The 15700-nt window shown below is 42.8% G+C and overlaps 1 protein-coding gene across 1 annotated transcript; it reads right to left on the reverse strand.

Annotated features, from left to right (window-relative positions):
* Positions 1-5915: 5915 nt before the first annotated feature.
* mcrip1 (MAPK regulated corepressor interacting protein 1) lies at positions 5916-12678 on the reverse strand. The gene is made up of 5 exons (XM_076297720.1): positions 12591-12678; positions 11598-11692; positions 9556-9674; positions 7540-7641; positions 5916-7161 (listed from the first exon to the last, which is right to left on the reverse strand). Exons 2-5 carry the CDS (start codon positions 11603-11605, stop codon positions 7097-7099), a joined length of 294 nt encoding a protein of 97 aa, XP_076153835.1. The 5' UTR covers positions 11606-11692; positions 12591-12678; the 3' UTR covers positions 5916-7096.
* Between the last annotated feature and the right edge of the window lie 3022 nt (positions 12679-15700).

Raw genomic sequence — 15700 nt, forward strand, 5'->3', positions numbered from 1 at the left:
GGAGGTTCGCTCGTGTTTTATAATCACTGGTTACGTCAGAGATTACAACGTCACGCTTACTTCCGCTTTTCGTAATGAAGAAAACAACCTGAAAACAATTGGCCACTAGGCATGTTTGAGCAATTATATTCATGTTTATCGGCCAAATTTAATTCATATGATGAATACCAAAAGGGGTGTATTTACTCAATATCAAAATTGTCCCTTGCTCCCACTGATGCCTGTTTAATCCATTTGTGTCCCGGTAAATGGATGCAACATCACCACAAGGAAGCAACACTTCATGGTCAGGAGGAATATTAAGAGTTTCCTTTTATTGTGTACACGTTTTACTCATTGCAGGCTTACACATGAGTAGGACCTGAGAAACCTCTTGGGAAGCCTCTTATTCCACAAGCACTAAAGCAGAGAAGTAAAGTAACTCAGTAGGTCTAGAACAGGGGAACAGCAGGGGTAGGCAACCTGCGGCCCGAGAAACCACATGCATGCGGCCCTTTAGTTCCTCTGTAGTGGCTCTCTGGCTTTCTCTAAAAATGGAAGTTATGAAATATTTCTAACCATTTCATATAGTTGTTAAGCTTCAAGCTGTCCCAAAACACAGTTTGTGAAAATATTGTACTGTACAATACAGCAGAGTGTGGCAAATATGCCATATGCCTGAGGCTAATAAAGATGGAGATGTTTAAACAGACTGATTTCTTTAAAATGCTTCCGATATATTTGGGTCCCCAGACAGATTTTTTTTCTGGTAAAACAAAATGGCCCTTTTAAGAGAAAAGGTTGCCGACCCCTGGTATAGAAATTATACTAAATACTGTAAAATTAAATGTAGGCCTATACTTTTAGTCCATTACATTGTCATTATAGCATTAAGTAGAAAGTGATCTAAAATAATGTGCAAATGAAAACAAAAGCCAGTTTTCCTTCAGCATGTTAGATAATCGCAACCCCAACATTTTCTGACCTGATGTCACCCAGAGCAATGAATGAGGACATATTGACTAACAAGGCCTACCAAATCTAGCTAAGACATAGCACACCAAGGCCTATGTAGGCTGTGGCAAGGAGCTGAATTAAATTACAATTCTAATGGCGTCTTTTTAATGAATAGCACTTTTGTTTAGGCTTTCAAAGTGTGTTTAAGGAGTTTGATGTAGCTGCCTTTCTAAACATGTTGGATAAACTTCATTATAGGCCTATAAAAGGAAGCAGCAGTGAAAAATGAATGGCAGCCATACCTTTGTTCCGTCAGTCAGTTCAAGACATTGTGTATGATGACGTATAGGCACCAAGTTTTAAGGTGCTCCATGAACGTAGCCTACGGTGTGGTGTGTTCATCGGCATTGGAAAACCCTTTTTCCCAGTGAAAACGTCATAATTCCCGTCACTTCATGTGGGAATCATTCCCAGGTGGCATGAACGGACCCTTAATAGCTTCTCCAAAGTTCTGACCCTTAATAGCTTTCTTTTTCATTAAAAGCAAAGCGAAGGGAGGGAGTTGTCACCTCACCTGGCCTCGAAATGTTTTACAAATACTTTGTACTTCTACTTTCTTTGGGCAGCCGTGGCCTACTGGTTAGTGCTTCAGACTTGAAACCGGAGGGTTGCCGGTTCGAACCCCGACTAGTAGGAACGGCTGAAATGCCCTTGAGCAAGGCACCTAACACCTCACTGCACCCCGAGCACCGCTGTTGATGCAGGCAGCTCACTGTGCCGGGATTAGTGTGTGCTTCACCTCACTGTGTGTTGAGTGTGTTTCACTAATTCATGGATTGGGATAAATGCAGAGACCAAATTTCCCTCACTGGATCAAAAGACTATATATACTTTCTTATACACGTAAGTATGTTTTAAAATGGGCTACTTGTCATTCTTAAGTACTGTAAATAATAGATACTTTAAGTGGTATGCGTATAGATTACCTTTACTTAAGTCATTTTCTGATAAAATATCTGTACTTCTACTTAAGTGTGGGTTTTGAATACAACTCTGCACTAAATCGATATGAACAAAACTCAAGATGTTTGTTTATTTGTTTATTTGTTTATTTGTTTTGTTGTCTGTCTTGTATGTCTTGGTGTCATGGGTACGCATTTTTTGTATTTGTTATTTTTTAAATGTATTTGTCTTGTCTTGATGTCATGGGTACGCTGGCGACTACGCCGCTCCATCCGGCATCTTTTGTCTTGTTGTTATGTGTCTTGTTTGTGGAGCGCTTTGGATTGCACTATGTGCATGTTAAATGCGCTTTATAAATACATCTGACTTGACTTGACTTGTGCCTGCATATAAAACGTACTGTGAATATGAGTGATTAGACAGAGTAGGGCCAACACCAAAATGCCAAAATATGTGTCCTCCTGTCTGCATTTGAGCATTCTGACTTCTGAGGATCTGAACATTAGGATGATTAACAATGCTGTGTCTATGATTTGATCAAGAGACAAATAAATAACAACCGTTTTTAACAATGACATCACTTAAAAATGATGCAAGACAACATCAAGTGGAATGGAAGAAAACACCTGCGACAATGTTTGGTGCAACTTGTGTGACGGGTGTCAATCCAAATGCAAACAGAACCTCATTCAGCTTTGGAAGAGCAAGTTGTCAAAGTCTACCCAGGGGTGTCAACAAGACACTTCACACTTCCGTCATTTACACGTGACAATGTGTATGTCAATTCCCATTGACGTTTGATTAGATTATCAGCTGGATCTCATATTACCATCAGGAATGGGATGGTTGTAACCGATGACGAGTAAAACCCTGTCCTGTAGGACTGCTTGAACTGTCCATCTTCCCTTCACATGTCCAGTCACGGTCTCAGCCCTGGGGGGCATTCCAACGTTGTTTAGTGACAAACCTGGGTAAATTAACTTAGATTGAGTGGTAAACCTCCTAATAGATGAGCTGTATGGCTTCATTCTTCTCTCTTCAACACTTGAGAACCTAGCTGTTGTTGTAGGAGGTGTACCACTTACTCTGAGTTAACTTACCTAGGTTTGTCACTAAACCACTTACTTGGAATACCCCCCTGAAGTGTCCGTAAATGTGCCAGGAAATCTATTTAAATACTCTTATTAGTGATTCTAATCTATTTAAATACTCTTATCAGTGATTTATATGCTTCGCCTCTACCTTACACATGTGTACATGTACCTACGTTCTCAAAGCTGTTTGTAAATAAGAAACAGAGAGGCTACTCAACTGCAAACAAGTCCCAGCCAATATGCACATTCCTGAGAATGAGGGGGCACAGGAGGTTTGTAATCTGAATTTGGCATTTGGATTCAAATATCGATAACTTTTCGTCAGAATCATTGGCTGTACCCCAAAGGGAATAAACTAGATTATTTTTATACAAAAAATGACACAAAAAATTGTGTCAAAACCAACACTAGTTATACTAAAATTGTATAACAATAGATTATACTGAAATTGTAACAAAATCCATGTTAGTCACTTAACTCAGAAACCTTCCTATGCTCAGCAGTTCTTATGAATCCTGTTGGCTGTGACTGTGCATGTCCCAGTCCTGCTGTGGGTGTAGCTACAGAAGACCAGGACCGACCTGTTGAACAGGTTAGCCCTTCAGCACAGGTAGCATCACACCTGTGTAAAAGAATGTTGGAAAATGAGCATTCTAAAGAATACCTGGGTTCACTGAATATCTTTAAAGGCTCTGGGTTCACTGAATTCAACATGGAATTTTAGAACCTTACATTGCTGCGGAACAAAATGTTTTGTTAGGATGTTCTACGCTCACCTGCTGAAGGAAAAGAAAATCACTTGGCGGGGCAATCTGCACGGTAACCACGGAAACCAGTCTGTCCCCGCACTCTGACAGGAGTGACCTTGGGGGTATTCCAAGTATGTGGTTTAATAGCAAACCTGGGTAAGTTAACTCAGAGTAGTATAAGTATATATACTCTTTTGATCCTGTTAGGGAAATTTGGTCTCGATCCCGGTTCGAACCCCGACCAGTAGGCACGGCTGATGTGCCCTAACTCCTCACTGCTCCCCAAGCACCGCTGTTGTTGCAGGCAGCTCACTGAGCCGGGATTAGTGTGCTTCATCTCACTGTGTGCTGAGTGTGTTTCACTAATTCATGGATTGTGATAGATGCAGAGACCAAATTTCCCTCACAGGATCAAAAGAGTATATACTTATACTTATCTGACAAGTGACCTGGCCTAAGGCTCATTGTGGAGGAATTGGCTGTCGAAACACAGATGACTCGGTACACACCTCTCTTCACCGAGTCACATAAATGCTACAACTAATCAAAGTGCTGAACCCACACCAACATTTAGTCCAGAAAATGATAGTTAATGCAAATGGTAGATAAACTGTGCTCCAAAGGCGCAGAAGCTGAATGAACTAGAGCTGTTGGGGTTTAGGCGGGGATCACACGGACCAGCGGCAGGTTTCCTACTGTTCTCTATGGTTCAGCAGCGAAACGGCGGCAGCCGTTATGCGTTAGCTTATGGCTAATGTTTATGAGAAATGTTGGGGTTTAGGCGGGGATCACTGATCAGCGGCAGGTTTCCTATTGTTCTCTATGGTTCGGCAGCGGAACGGCGGCAGGTTTCCTACTGTTCTCTATGGTTCAGCAGCGAAACGGCGGCAGGTTTCCTACTGTTCTCTGGTTCAGCAGCGGAACGGCGGCAGCGCTAGCGTTGAACAAGCTGAGCGTTGAACTTTATTCAACTTTCAAAGCGCAACGTGAGCATATTCAATTGTCAGTTTTTAGGCAAACCGTTTGCGTTACTTAGAACCTAGATAGACGATAGAACTTATTATGGTCTGAGTTGTGTTACGCTTGCCGCTTGCCAATGTGATCCCCACCTTAAGGTGACAAACAGAACATGGAAGTCACAGAAGCCTGTGACAGGGACACCTGAGGGTGAGGACTTCCATACACTCCATACCTACATCCACAGAATCCTATCTAAACCTCCCTCTTGACACTCCATACCTACATCCACAGAATCCTATCTAAACCTCAATCTTGACACCTTAAGAGATATGCAAGCAGACATCAGCCCCCATGGGGTTTAGCGTCGTTGCTAGCGACAGACGCTAGCACCCATGAGTTTTAGCGTCCTTGCTAGCGACAGACGCTAGCACCCATGAGTTTTAGCGTCCTTCCTAGCGCCAGACGCTAGCACCCATGAGTTTTAGCGTCCTTGCTAGCGACAGACGCTAGCACCCATGAGTTTTAGCGTCCTTGCTAGCGACGGATGCTAGCACCCATAAGTTTTAGCGTCCTTACTAGCGCGAGACCCTAGCACCCATGAGTTTTAGCGTACTTGCTAGCGCCAGACGCTAGCACCCATGAGTTTAAGCGTCCTTGCTAGCGCCAGACGCTAGCACCCATGAGTTTTAGCATCCTTCCTAGCGCCAGACGCTAGCACCCATGAGTTTTAGCGTCCTTGCTAGCGGGAGACCCTAGCACCTATGAGTTTTAGCGTCCTTGCTAGCGCCAGACGCTAGCACCCATGAGTTTTAGCGTCCTTGCTAGGAACAGAAACCCGTCCGTCTGTCCGTCGTGCTGCAAGTTTGCGGGTTTGAGCCGAGGACTGGACCATGCAGTAAACACAATGCAGGTTACCCAAGACCGCAGGTGGGTATGCAGGTCACTAAAGGGCCACCAGGTGGGTATGCAGGTTACCCAAGGTCACAGGTAGGTATGCAGGTTACTAAGGGCCACCAGGTGGGTATGCAGGTTACCCAAGGCCGCAGGTGGGTATGCAGGTCACTAAAGGGCCACCAGGTGGGTATGCAGGTTACCCAAGGTCACAGGTAGGTATGCAGGTTACTCAAGGTCACAGGTAGGTATGCAGATTACCCAAGGTCACAGGTGAGTATGTGACAAGTGCAAAACAAAGCAACTGGAGCTGACAGGTTAATACCTTAAAAGTCACTTTATTTCAAATTCTGTTTCAACGTTGGGGTTGGGTTATGGGAGGGGGAGGGTGTTTTTCTTTTTTTTTTCTTAAACGAAAGTCTTTAAAGGTTTCAAATATAATTAAAAATGTAGGTACCTTTACTAAAAATATTTGGCTTTCCAAACTTGCCTGTAACTATCTGAAATTCCTATATATTTTTTATCCTTGATCTATCAAACTACCTTCCTTGAAAAAGAAATACAACAATAATAAAGAGAAATAGGTCAGCCCTTCGGCACAGTCCCCACGGTAACGTGTGTCGATCAAAAATGAAACAGAGTTTGTGGTTCAAGACTGCAGTCTTTTTTTTCATGTGATGCAAAAGTCTGCTCTTGAGGACCTTCTTCCGGCTGAATGTCTGCACTGTTTCTCTACAATTCAGCATCAGTCCAATATCAAAAAAGAAAGAAATCAAGCAGAGAAGGGGGAAAAAAGCACAAAAAAAAAACAACCAAAAAAAAAAGCCTGAAGAATGGCGAATGGAAGTATCCGGAAGAAAAAAAAAGACTCGGAGGAAACAGCGTTAAGTCCCAGCAGGCAGAGTTCCAGATTCCTCTCTCGCTCCCGCTCCACACACACCCAACACGGGAGGCGTGTGTCTGGACATATACACACAACAGCGGAAAGGGTGTGTGTGTGTGTGTGTATGTATGTATGTGTGTGTACGTGTGTATATGTACGCATCTGTATGTTATATAGGAGAATGTATATATACCTAAGGGAATCTTTTCATATGTTTGAATGTATTTGTAAATGTGTCTATATGCATGTGTGTATTTGTGTCTTTGTGTGTGTGTGTGTGTGTGTGTGTGTGTGTGTGTGTGTGTGTGTGTCAGGGGCTGTAGGCGCAGGGTAGAGTAGTTGAAAAACAGTAGTCGTCCTGAGCAGCCAGACCTTCGCCAGATGACGGGGACAATGATGATGATGATGATGATGATGACAAAGAGGAAGAGGGGGGGGGTGATGGGTGGTTCTGGCTGAATCTCGGCCCAGTGCCGACACCTGATTGGCCGACAGACGACTACAGGAGGATGCAGCTTCCCAGGAGGGAGGAGGAGGAAGAGGAGGAGAGCGAGAGCGAGAGCGGAAGAAAAAAAAAAAGCCTTAAAGCTGCTCTTCGCAGAAGGACAGCGTCAGGACCACTAAGACTTCTTTGCGTCCTGTGTGTTGCGTTTCTTGAGGTCACTCAGATCAACTGGTGTGAACGCTGGAAGGAGAACAGAAGCAAACACAATAGTCAGACTACTGAGCACATAGATAGATATATACACAACTAGTCAGACTACTGAGCACATACATACATACATACATACATACATACATACATACATACATACATACATACATACATACATACATACATACATACATACATACATACATACATATATATATATATATATATATATATATATACACACACACACACACAACTAGTCAGACACCTGTGTATTGTAGTGCTGTGTGTTTGAGTGTGTGGTGTAGTGCTGTGTGTTTGAGTATGTAGTGTAGTGTGTTGTGAGCGGTTCTGCAGTTCTGTAGGCGCCGGTTCTGCAGTTCTGTAGGCGCCGGCGGTTCCACTCACAGTTCAGGTTGGGGTTTGGGTTCTTCTCCACATACTCCTGCGGCCCGCGTTCGTTGCGCTCATTCTGCGGCGATTTGATCTCTTTCAGGACACACATCCAGGCTGGGGGAGGAGGAAGAGAAGGAGGAGGAGGAAGAGGAGGGGGAGGAGAAGGAGCAGAGGTTAGAGGTCAGACAATAGTGAACATGTGTCTGGACAAAGTGCTACGGGGAGACAATAGTGAACATGTGTCTGGACAAAGTGCTACGGGGTGACAATATCAGGAGAATAAGGAGATGGCATTGGTAAAGTGTATCATGATGTAATAATGCAATAACACACACTGGAATATGAACAACTCTCATAACACACACTGGAATATGAACAACTCTCATCTAATAACACACACTGGAATATGAACAACTCTCATCCAATAACACACACTGGAATATGAACAACTCTCATCTAATAACACACACTGGAATATGAACAACTCTCATAACACACACTGGAATATGAAGAACTCTCATCTAATAACACACACTGGAATATGAACAACTCTCATAACACACACTGGAATATGAACAACTCTCATCTAATAACACACAGGAAGATGAACAACTATCATCTAATAACACACACTGGAATATGAACAACTATCATCTAATAACACACACTGGAATATGAACAACTATCATCTAATAACACACACTGGAATATGGGCAAACCATCATCCAATAACTCCTGCATGGAGGGCGTTTGAAGTCTTATTGCTGCAACTATTCTGAGTCTATTCTGGTGAAAACGACGGTGGTGGCACAGACACAAGAACTGTTTCTGGCCATCTGTGGACCAGTTTTAGTACAACATACAGTCATGTTCCTGTTGCCACTCAGTGAAGTTGACTTGTGTGGCCTACTAACGGGCAGCCTACTGGTTAGCACTCGGGACCTGTAACCGGAAGGTTGCCGGTTCAAACCCCGACCAGTAGGCACAGCTGAAGTGCCCTTGAGCAAGGCACCTAACCCCTCACTTCTCCCCGAGCGCCACTGTAGCAACAGGCAGCTCACTGCGGCGGGATTAGTGTGTGCTTCACCTCACTGTGTGTTCACTGTGTGCTGAGTTTGGGATAAATGCAGAGACCAGCCCATGCGTCACCTGTGGGGTTGCAGATCTCCACACATCACCCAATTTTATACGGTCTATGGCTACACCCAAAACTATTCATACCCAAATCAAGTTTGGAGGTCCAGAGTATCTGCATTTGATCAGTAGTGAGAGCATGAGACTACAGATGGAACGTTGTGCGGGAGATAGAACTCAACACACACTGCTGTATTTCTGTTTACTTGGGTCACATAAGAAATCATATAATAATCAAAACTGGGCATATCTGCAGTGCTGATGCACTCAGTCATGTGTGTGTGTGTGTGTGTGTGTATGTGTGTGTGTGTGTGTGTGTGTGTGTGTGTGTGTGTGTGTGAGTATGCGTAATCCTGGGCTTAAAGGCAGCGCCTGGTGCATGAGTAGTGTTGGTCTTAGCTGCAGCACCCGGTGCACTCACTGTCGTGTGTGTGTGTGTGTGTGTGTGTGTGTGAGAGAGTAGTCGCCTGGTGCACTCACTGTCATGTGTGTGTGTGTGTGTGTGTGTGTGTGTGTGTGTGCGTGCGTGTGTAAGTAGTGGCCTGGTGCACTCACTGTCATGGATGAAGCGGACGTTCTCCTCGTGTGCCGGTGTGTGTGTGTGTGTGTAGTGGCCTGGTGCACTCACTGTCGTGGATGAAGCGGACGTTCTCCTCGTGTGCTGGTGTGTGTGTGTGTGTGTGTGGGTAGTGACCTGGTGCACTCACTGTCGTGTGTGTGTGTGTGTGTGTGTGTGTGTAGTGGCCTGGTGCACTCACTGTCGTGTGTGTGCGTGCGTGCGTGTGTGTAGTGGCCTGGTGCACTCACTGTCGTGGATGAAGCGGACGTTCTCCTCGTGTGCGTGTGTGTGCGTGTGTGTGTGTGTGTGTGTGTGTAGTGGCCTGGTGCACTCACTGTCGTGGATGAAGCGGACGTTCTCCTCGTGCGCCGGTGTGTAGAGCTCGCCGCTGTTGGTGGGGGACCGCGGGCTGGACGTCCGCTTGTACGTGTTCACCATGCGGGGAGTAGATGAGCTGGAACACACCGGAACATACCGCACGCAGAAAACACATTACGCTCTGAGCACTCCCAGAACCGCACAGAGGAACCGTATAAAGGGGCTGTACACGTTAAGCTCTGAGTACTCCCAGAACCGCACAAAGGAACCGTATAAAGTGGCTGGAGATGGAAGCTCTGAGTACTCCCAGAACCGCACAGAGGAACCGTATAAAGTGGCTGGAGATGGATCGCCATGGTCATGGACACCTCAACAGGCACAGGCAAGGTACAATATACAATACCATTTTAAGAGAGGGTAGGAATAGTGCAATATCAGTAAAAGTTTCAGATTTAAATATGGAAAGATTTAAATATGGAATTTAAATATATATATAAATATAGTGCAAGGCAGTTCAGTGCAGTGGTAATATATTAATAACAATATTGTAATTGTAAGATTGACGTATACAAGAGGTAGATGAGCAACCGTGTTGATTGTCTTTGGTAGGGGCTGGCTGTCTCTCAGCTGCTGGGTTCAGACTAAACAGTAGTCGCCACCTAGCCTGGTGAAAACCAAACCAATCACTTTGTACATAAGAGTCTGGACACTTACGATTGCGAGACCTTTCCAACACTGGCATGGTGACGGGCGTAGACATCGCTTTAACTTTGAAATCATTCGTCCAGCCCAAGGTACGGGTGAAATTGCCATTATCATGCTGAAGAATAGCTTCAATAGAATAGCGTGGAGTGATTGAAAGTGTTCATAAGGAACTGTGAGTGCTGTCCTATGTGTATGCATTCATTACACCACAGTAAGGATTCATAAGGAACTGTGAGTGCTGTCCTATGTGTATGCATTCATTACACCACAGTAAGGATTCATAAGGAACTGTGAGTGCTGTCCTATGTGTATGCATTCATTACACCACAGTAAGGATTCATAAGGAACTGTGAGTGCTGTCCTATGTGTATGCATTCATTACACCACAGTAAGGATTCATAAGGAACTGTGAGTGCTGTCCTATGTGTATGCATTCATTACACCACAGTAAGGATTCATAAGGAACTGTGAGTGCTGTCCTATGTGTATGCATTCATTACACCACAGCAAGGATTCATAAGGAACTGTGAGTGCTGTCCTATGTGTATGCATTCATTACACCACAGTAAGGATTCAGCACCCAGTTGACTTTGTTCAGCGGGTGCCGAGTGTGTTTTTTCCATTAATCCAGCCTAACCAATCACATTGATCAGGGATTCCTTCCTAACCAATCACATTGGTCAGGGATTCCTGCTTAACCAATCACACTGGTCAGGGATTCCTGACGTTACTCCCTACTCCGCCTAAACTTTACAAACTGTCAATAAACAGCATCAGCAGTCAGGAAATAATGTATGTGAGCCTACCTTTGCTGTAAATAAATGTACACATCCTTCCGACAGCAATTTTTGATGTTTGCAGGCTTTGCTACTACCGTTTACCACAGCCACTTTCATTTTAAAACTATAGCGTCATCCCCTCTCATCAACTCGTTGCTGATTAGGCAGGTAATGTAAACATCATCGCCACCATGCAATGCAGTCAAAGTTCAGCAAAGTTCTGTTGAACGTGTTTGTGAGGACTAGTTTTTGAACCATTCTTGAACTGCACAAGCCATTTAAAGAATGAGTTTCAGAGTGTTGTGGTGCCATCGTTGTTTTCTATGTGTGAGGCGTTTAAGATCCAAAAGCATGGAAAGGGCGGGGCTTCAGTGACAGATCAGGAAGCTAAATACACCAGTCACAGGTTGAACACACTGGGGGTTCACATACTTATGAAAATAGCACATCTGGGCGATAATACACGTCACCGAGAAGTCTACCAAATGACTGCATGCAACTGTATTGTACATATGAGTGCAATGTAGTGCACAATGAGTGTTTTTTTCCAGGAAGGAAGGAGGGTTTTTTCTCACCTTGTCATTCTGTTTTCAGGATGTCTCTGGCCCTCTACTCTTCTACTGACGTTTTCTGGGTGGAACCAACTCTTGCTCCTGCTCTGCACTTGTTTCTGGTGAAAGGCACACGTGACAGATTTATTACAAACGAATATAAAGAACGTCGTAAAGTTCAGACAATCTATTAACAGTCCTAACGATTTGTATTCAGAGACAATTTAACTAATGTACAGTAGACTATACAGTGTTGCTCGCCATCGACAAGTGTAGTAAATCATATTGCACAGTCAGCGGTGTGCTGCTGTCCAGAGGAACACACCCATAATCCAATAACTGTGGGGGACTGACATATCTCGTCGTTGCTGACAGTGCAACTAACGTTAGCCCACTGCACATAGCAATGTCCAGTAGCGTTAATGCTATGAGACGAAAACTCGCCCGCTGAGTCGTAGCTACACATTTTCACTCATAACATTTTAAACTCGATCAAGTTCCAAGATCGTGATACAAGTAGGTTACGTGTTAGTCTGACAAGGTAGAAGTGTAAGCTGAAGTTAATAAGCATCCCATTCAAAGCAGCAATGAGCATCACCCTCGTGCAATTTCTTGTCGTAAGCTGGTGACTGAAATGCAAATTTCTGACTAATGGCCAAACCCCAAACAGCCACGTAGCCTGAAGCTCGTGCAATATATGTAAACAGTGTGTAATGATACTACGGTGGTTATCTTGTTGATAGCTTGTAGATAGCATGACAGCTAGTTGATAAATACCATCGCTGTTGCAGCACCGTGGCCAGAAGTCTAGCTAGCGTTATTGTGTACCATATCAGCTAGCAAGCAAGCTAAGATAGCTAACATAGGATACAATAGCTAAGATAACGTTGAATATGTTGGGTTGCAAGGAACAGATTGTCCTACATCCTGTGGAGATAGTTTAATGCAAAAGTAAAACACCAAATCAACACAAATCTTAGATCACTGTAAATGTGCTAAGCTGAAAAAAACTCATACCTCTTTATTGGTATATTTCTTCTCTTAAAATGGTAAAAATGTAGGCCTTCTTTGGCCGTAGCGACGTTGCCTATGCCAACCAGACAGTTCCGGGTTAGCAAAACGGAAACAAATAACAATGCGCAAGCGCAATTTTGTCATTGCTATTTTGTCAAATATCCATAGGTGGAGCCAGAGTTCTTCTATGATGGTCATAAATGAGTTGATTGAAAGTTAAAAATGGACACTATAACTTCACTGCAAAATCATCCCACTAGCCAATCTAGGACATTCCAGGATTTTGGTACATTTCCTGTCCCACCACTTAAATCTCAAATGTACATATCCAAAATATCTAAATGACTATTTTTTGTGAATAATGTACTTGTTATAAGACAAACTGTAAAATTTGGTGGAAAAATAAGCTCCTTAGATATTATTCAAAAGACCGAATACCTTTGGACCACCTCAAAAAATTGCCATTTTCTCTTGTCCCACACATTGGGTGACAAACTCCTTTGCCAAATTTAACAATTAAAATATGCTCTAAATAAATTACTTCCTCTTGTATATTGTTGATATTCATCTCCTTTACTTATGAAAACAATTTCTTTGATCTACATTGTATTGCATGTTACAGTTTTTATGCTATTAAGTTGTCCCACAACATGCGCGCAACCCTGTTACCATAAGGAATTTTACCTGGCAGAGAAAGAGTTAAAAATATTTGTCTACTGGCACAAAGGAAGTTATACAACACAAGGACATTTTTTTGCCCACATGGCAAGACCAAAGGGAAGTGCTCTAACAATTTTCAGGTTTTTCTTTTCAAATATGTTTGTCCAAGTTGCGTGTGTCACTCAGTGAACGCAACTCTGTTACTCATATTGTACGACTAATATTGAGTAGAGTCAAAATTTACTTTATATACTTATATAACCATGTTTGTCCTTGATCTTGTATACATAGCTAAATTGTACAGTTAGCATCTGTTCCTGGGGTAAACCACAACTTAGCCTAGATTTGCAACCCTGTTACTCGCAACCCTGTTACTTTAAGTTGCATAGCATCTAATGTAAAAAAACTGCTTCGATACCTGAGCTTGACGAATCAAACTTTTTGATAGTCTATTATCTGTAGTTAATAAATATATGACTAAAAATGATCAAATTGAAGATCAATTTTTCAGAAGTGGCCACCCCTGAAATGTACCAAAATCCTGGAATGTCCCATCTATTATGCCTACCTGTCACTGGTCCACCTTAACACTTCTGAGTCTGAGGCCTGTCAGACTCTTTGGAGGTAGCCTGGTCTGAAAACCTTGCTATTTCCATATGTCTTAAAACCATTTATGCAAAAGTGACACTTATAGGCTATAATTGCTGAGGATTGTCCAGAATAGGCCTATAACCATGACAGCAAAACAAATAATATACAAAAATGAGTAGCCTACACCCCTCACATTTCTGCAAATATTTTATTATATCTTTTCATGGGACAACACTGAAGAAATGACACTTTGATACGATGTAAAGTAGTGAGTGTACAGCTTGTATAACAGTGTACATCTGCTGTCCCCTCACAATAACTCAACACACTGCCATTAATGTCTAAACCGCTGGCATAGTGAGTAAGTGAAAATGTCCAAATTATGCCCAAAGTGTCCATTATTTTTTCAGCACTGCCAAACAACACTGCAACTGAAACTCTCCTTGAAATGCCCATCTCGTTTACCCTGGAAATCCAGAGTTCTCGTGAGAGCACAACAGAATTGTCTCTTCAAGACCCTCTGGCAAAGAGCAATGATGCACGTTACTTTTTCCCTAACATTCCGGTGAACCAGCTAAACTGATGAAGACAGCGCTGCAACGTTGGAGGACAGTACACATTGGTCGTAGTGTTATCCGATTGCGTCAAAATCCGAAATCATTCAGAGTAAACATGGTCTAGTGTTATCCAGTTGCTTGCAGCAGAGCCGGACAGTAACGGAGTACATTTACTTAAGTACAGTTTTGAGGGATCTGTACTTTACTCGAGTATCATTTTTGGGGAGTAGCTACTCATGACTTTACTCAAGTACATTTGAGAGGCAAATATTGTACTCTTTACTCCACTACATTTTTATCCATAACCGTGAGTACCCGTTACTTCTTCTAAAAAAAAAAGGAAAAAAGAAAAATCTCGGAAACCCTCAATTTGTTGTTTCCCTCTCAAACGTGATTGGATTGTGCAGGCGCCACTGATTGGGGGAGCCTATCAGCAATTACCTTCAGCTTTCCGCCAAAGTCAACTCCATGGTCAGATTTAGATAAGAGACGAAACCATGGACGAAACAATGAATGAAGACGCAGCAGGTCCATCCCGGGAATGTGCCAACCTGTGGCCCCACCTCGTCAGACTATTTCAATTTTCTGAACAAGTTAATGATAGTTTTCGCTTCAAGTGTTTCAATTACAAAATAGTATTATCATCAGGGTCTCCGATGACGCGTCCATAATGCGTGATGACTGCGTTTTGATGCTAGTGCAAGACGGCGGGGCTTGGATTTAAACATGTAAACAATTTCATCATAGATTGCTTTCAGGAGCTTCTGGGAAATGGAGTTGCCTTAATTTATTTAGAGAGTGAATAAACTTATGAAACAGAGAAGTATCGTCATGTAATCCATTGATTTCAACAATGTAACTGTATTCTAAATACCAACTATTTAACTTGTAACTGTATCGGAATACAGTTACTCATAATTTGTATTCTGAATACGTAACGCCGGTACATGTATTCCGTTACTCCCCAACACTGGTGGTAGTTAACAAACTAGATAAGTGGTTCTCAAACTTTTTCTTTCATTCCCCACTTTGATCAAGGGGGCATTCTCGAGCCCCACCTGTCCCTCATCGCTCTAAGAAAGTGGTAGGTCAAGCTTAAAATTGTAAAATGTATTGAAATAATGACAAGTTCTAAATATATCCTCTTCAACAGAGTTAAAATCAGCTGGTGCTGCAGATATAATAATAAATACATACATAACACACATATTTCTGTTTTCCAGCAACATATTAGGAAGCATAGGCCATTTTACAGCAGTGTACAATATATTCAATGAAATACCAACATGCTGCATTAAATGGATC

The sequence above is a fragment of the Alosa pseudoharengus genome, unplaced genomic scaffold, assembly GCF_046254945.1.
Source record: "Alosa pseudoharengus isolate Yale_2024_CS ecotype anadromous, Long Island Sound unplaced genomic scaffold, YU_APseudo_1.1 YU_APseudo_1.1_scf_21, whole genome shotgun sequence".
Classification (NCBI taxonomy): domain Eukaryota; kingdom Metazoa; phylum Chordata; class Actinopteri; order Clupeiformes; family Clupeidae; genus Alosa; species Alosa pseudoharengus.

Excerpts from the sequence above, each read along its gene's own strand:
- mcrip1 (XM_076297720.1), bottom strand. Across the intron at positions 7,642-9,555 it reads CGTCCGCTTCATCCACGACA|CCTGGATGTGTGTCCTGAAA; the intron begins GTGAGTGCACCA and ends CTCCTCCCCCAG. Across the intron at positions 7,162-7,539 it reads CCCAAACCCCAACCTGAACT|CGTTCACACCAGTTGATCTG; the intron begins GTGAGTGGAACC and ends TTCTCCTTCCAG.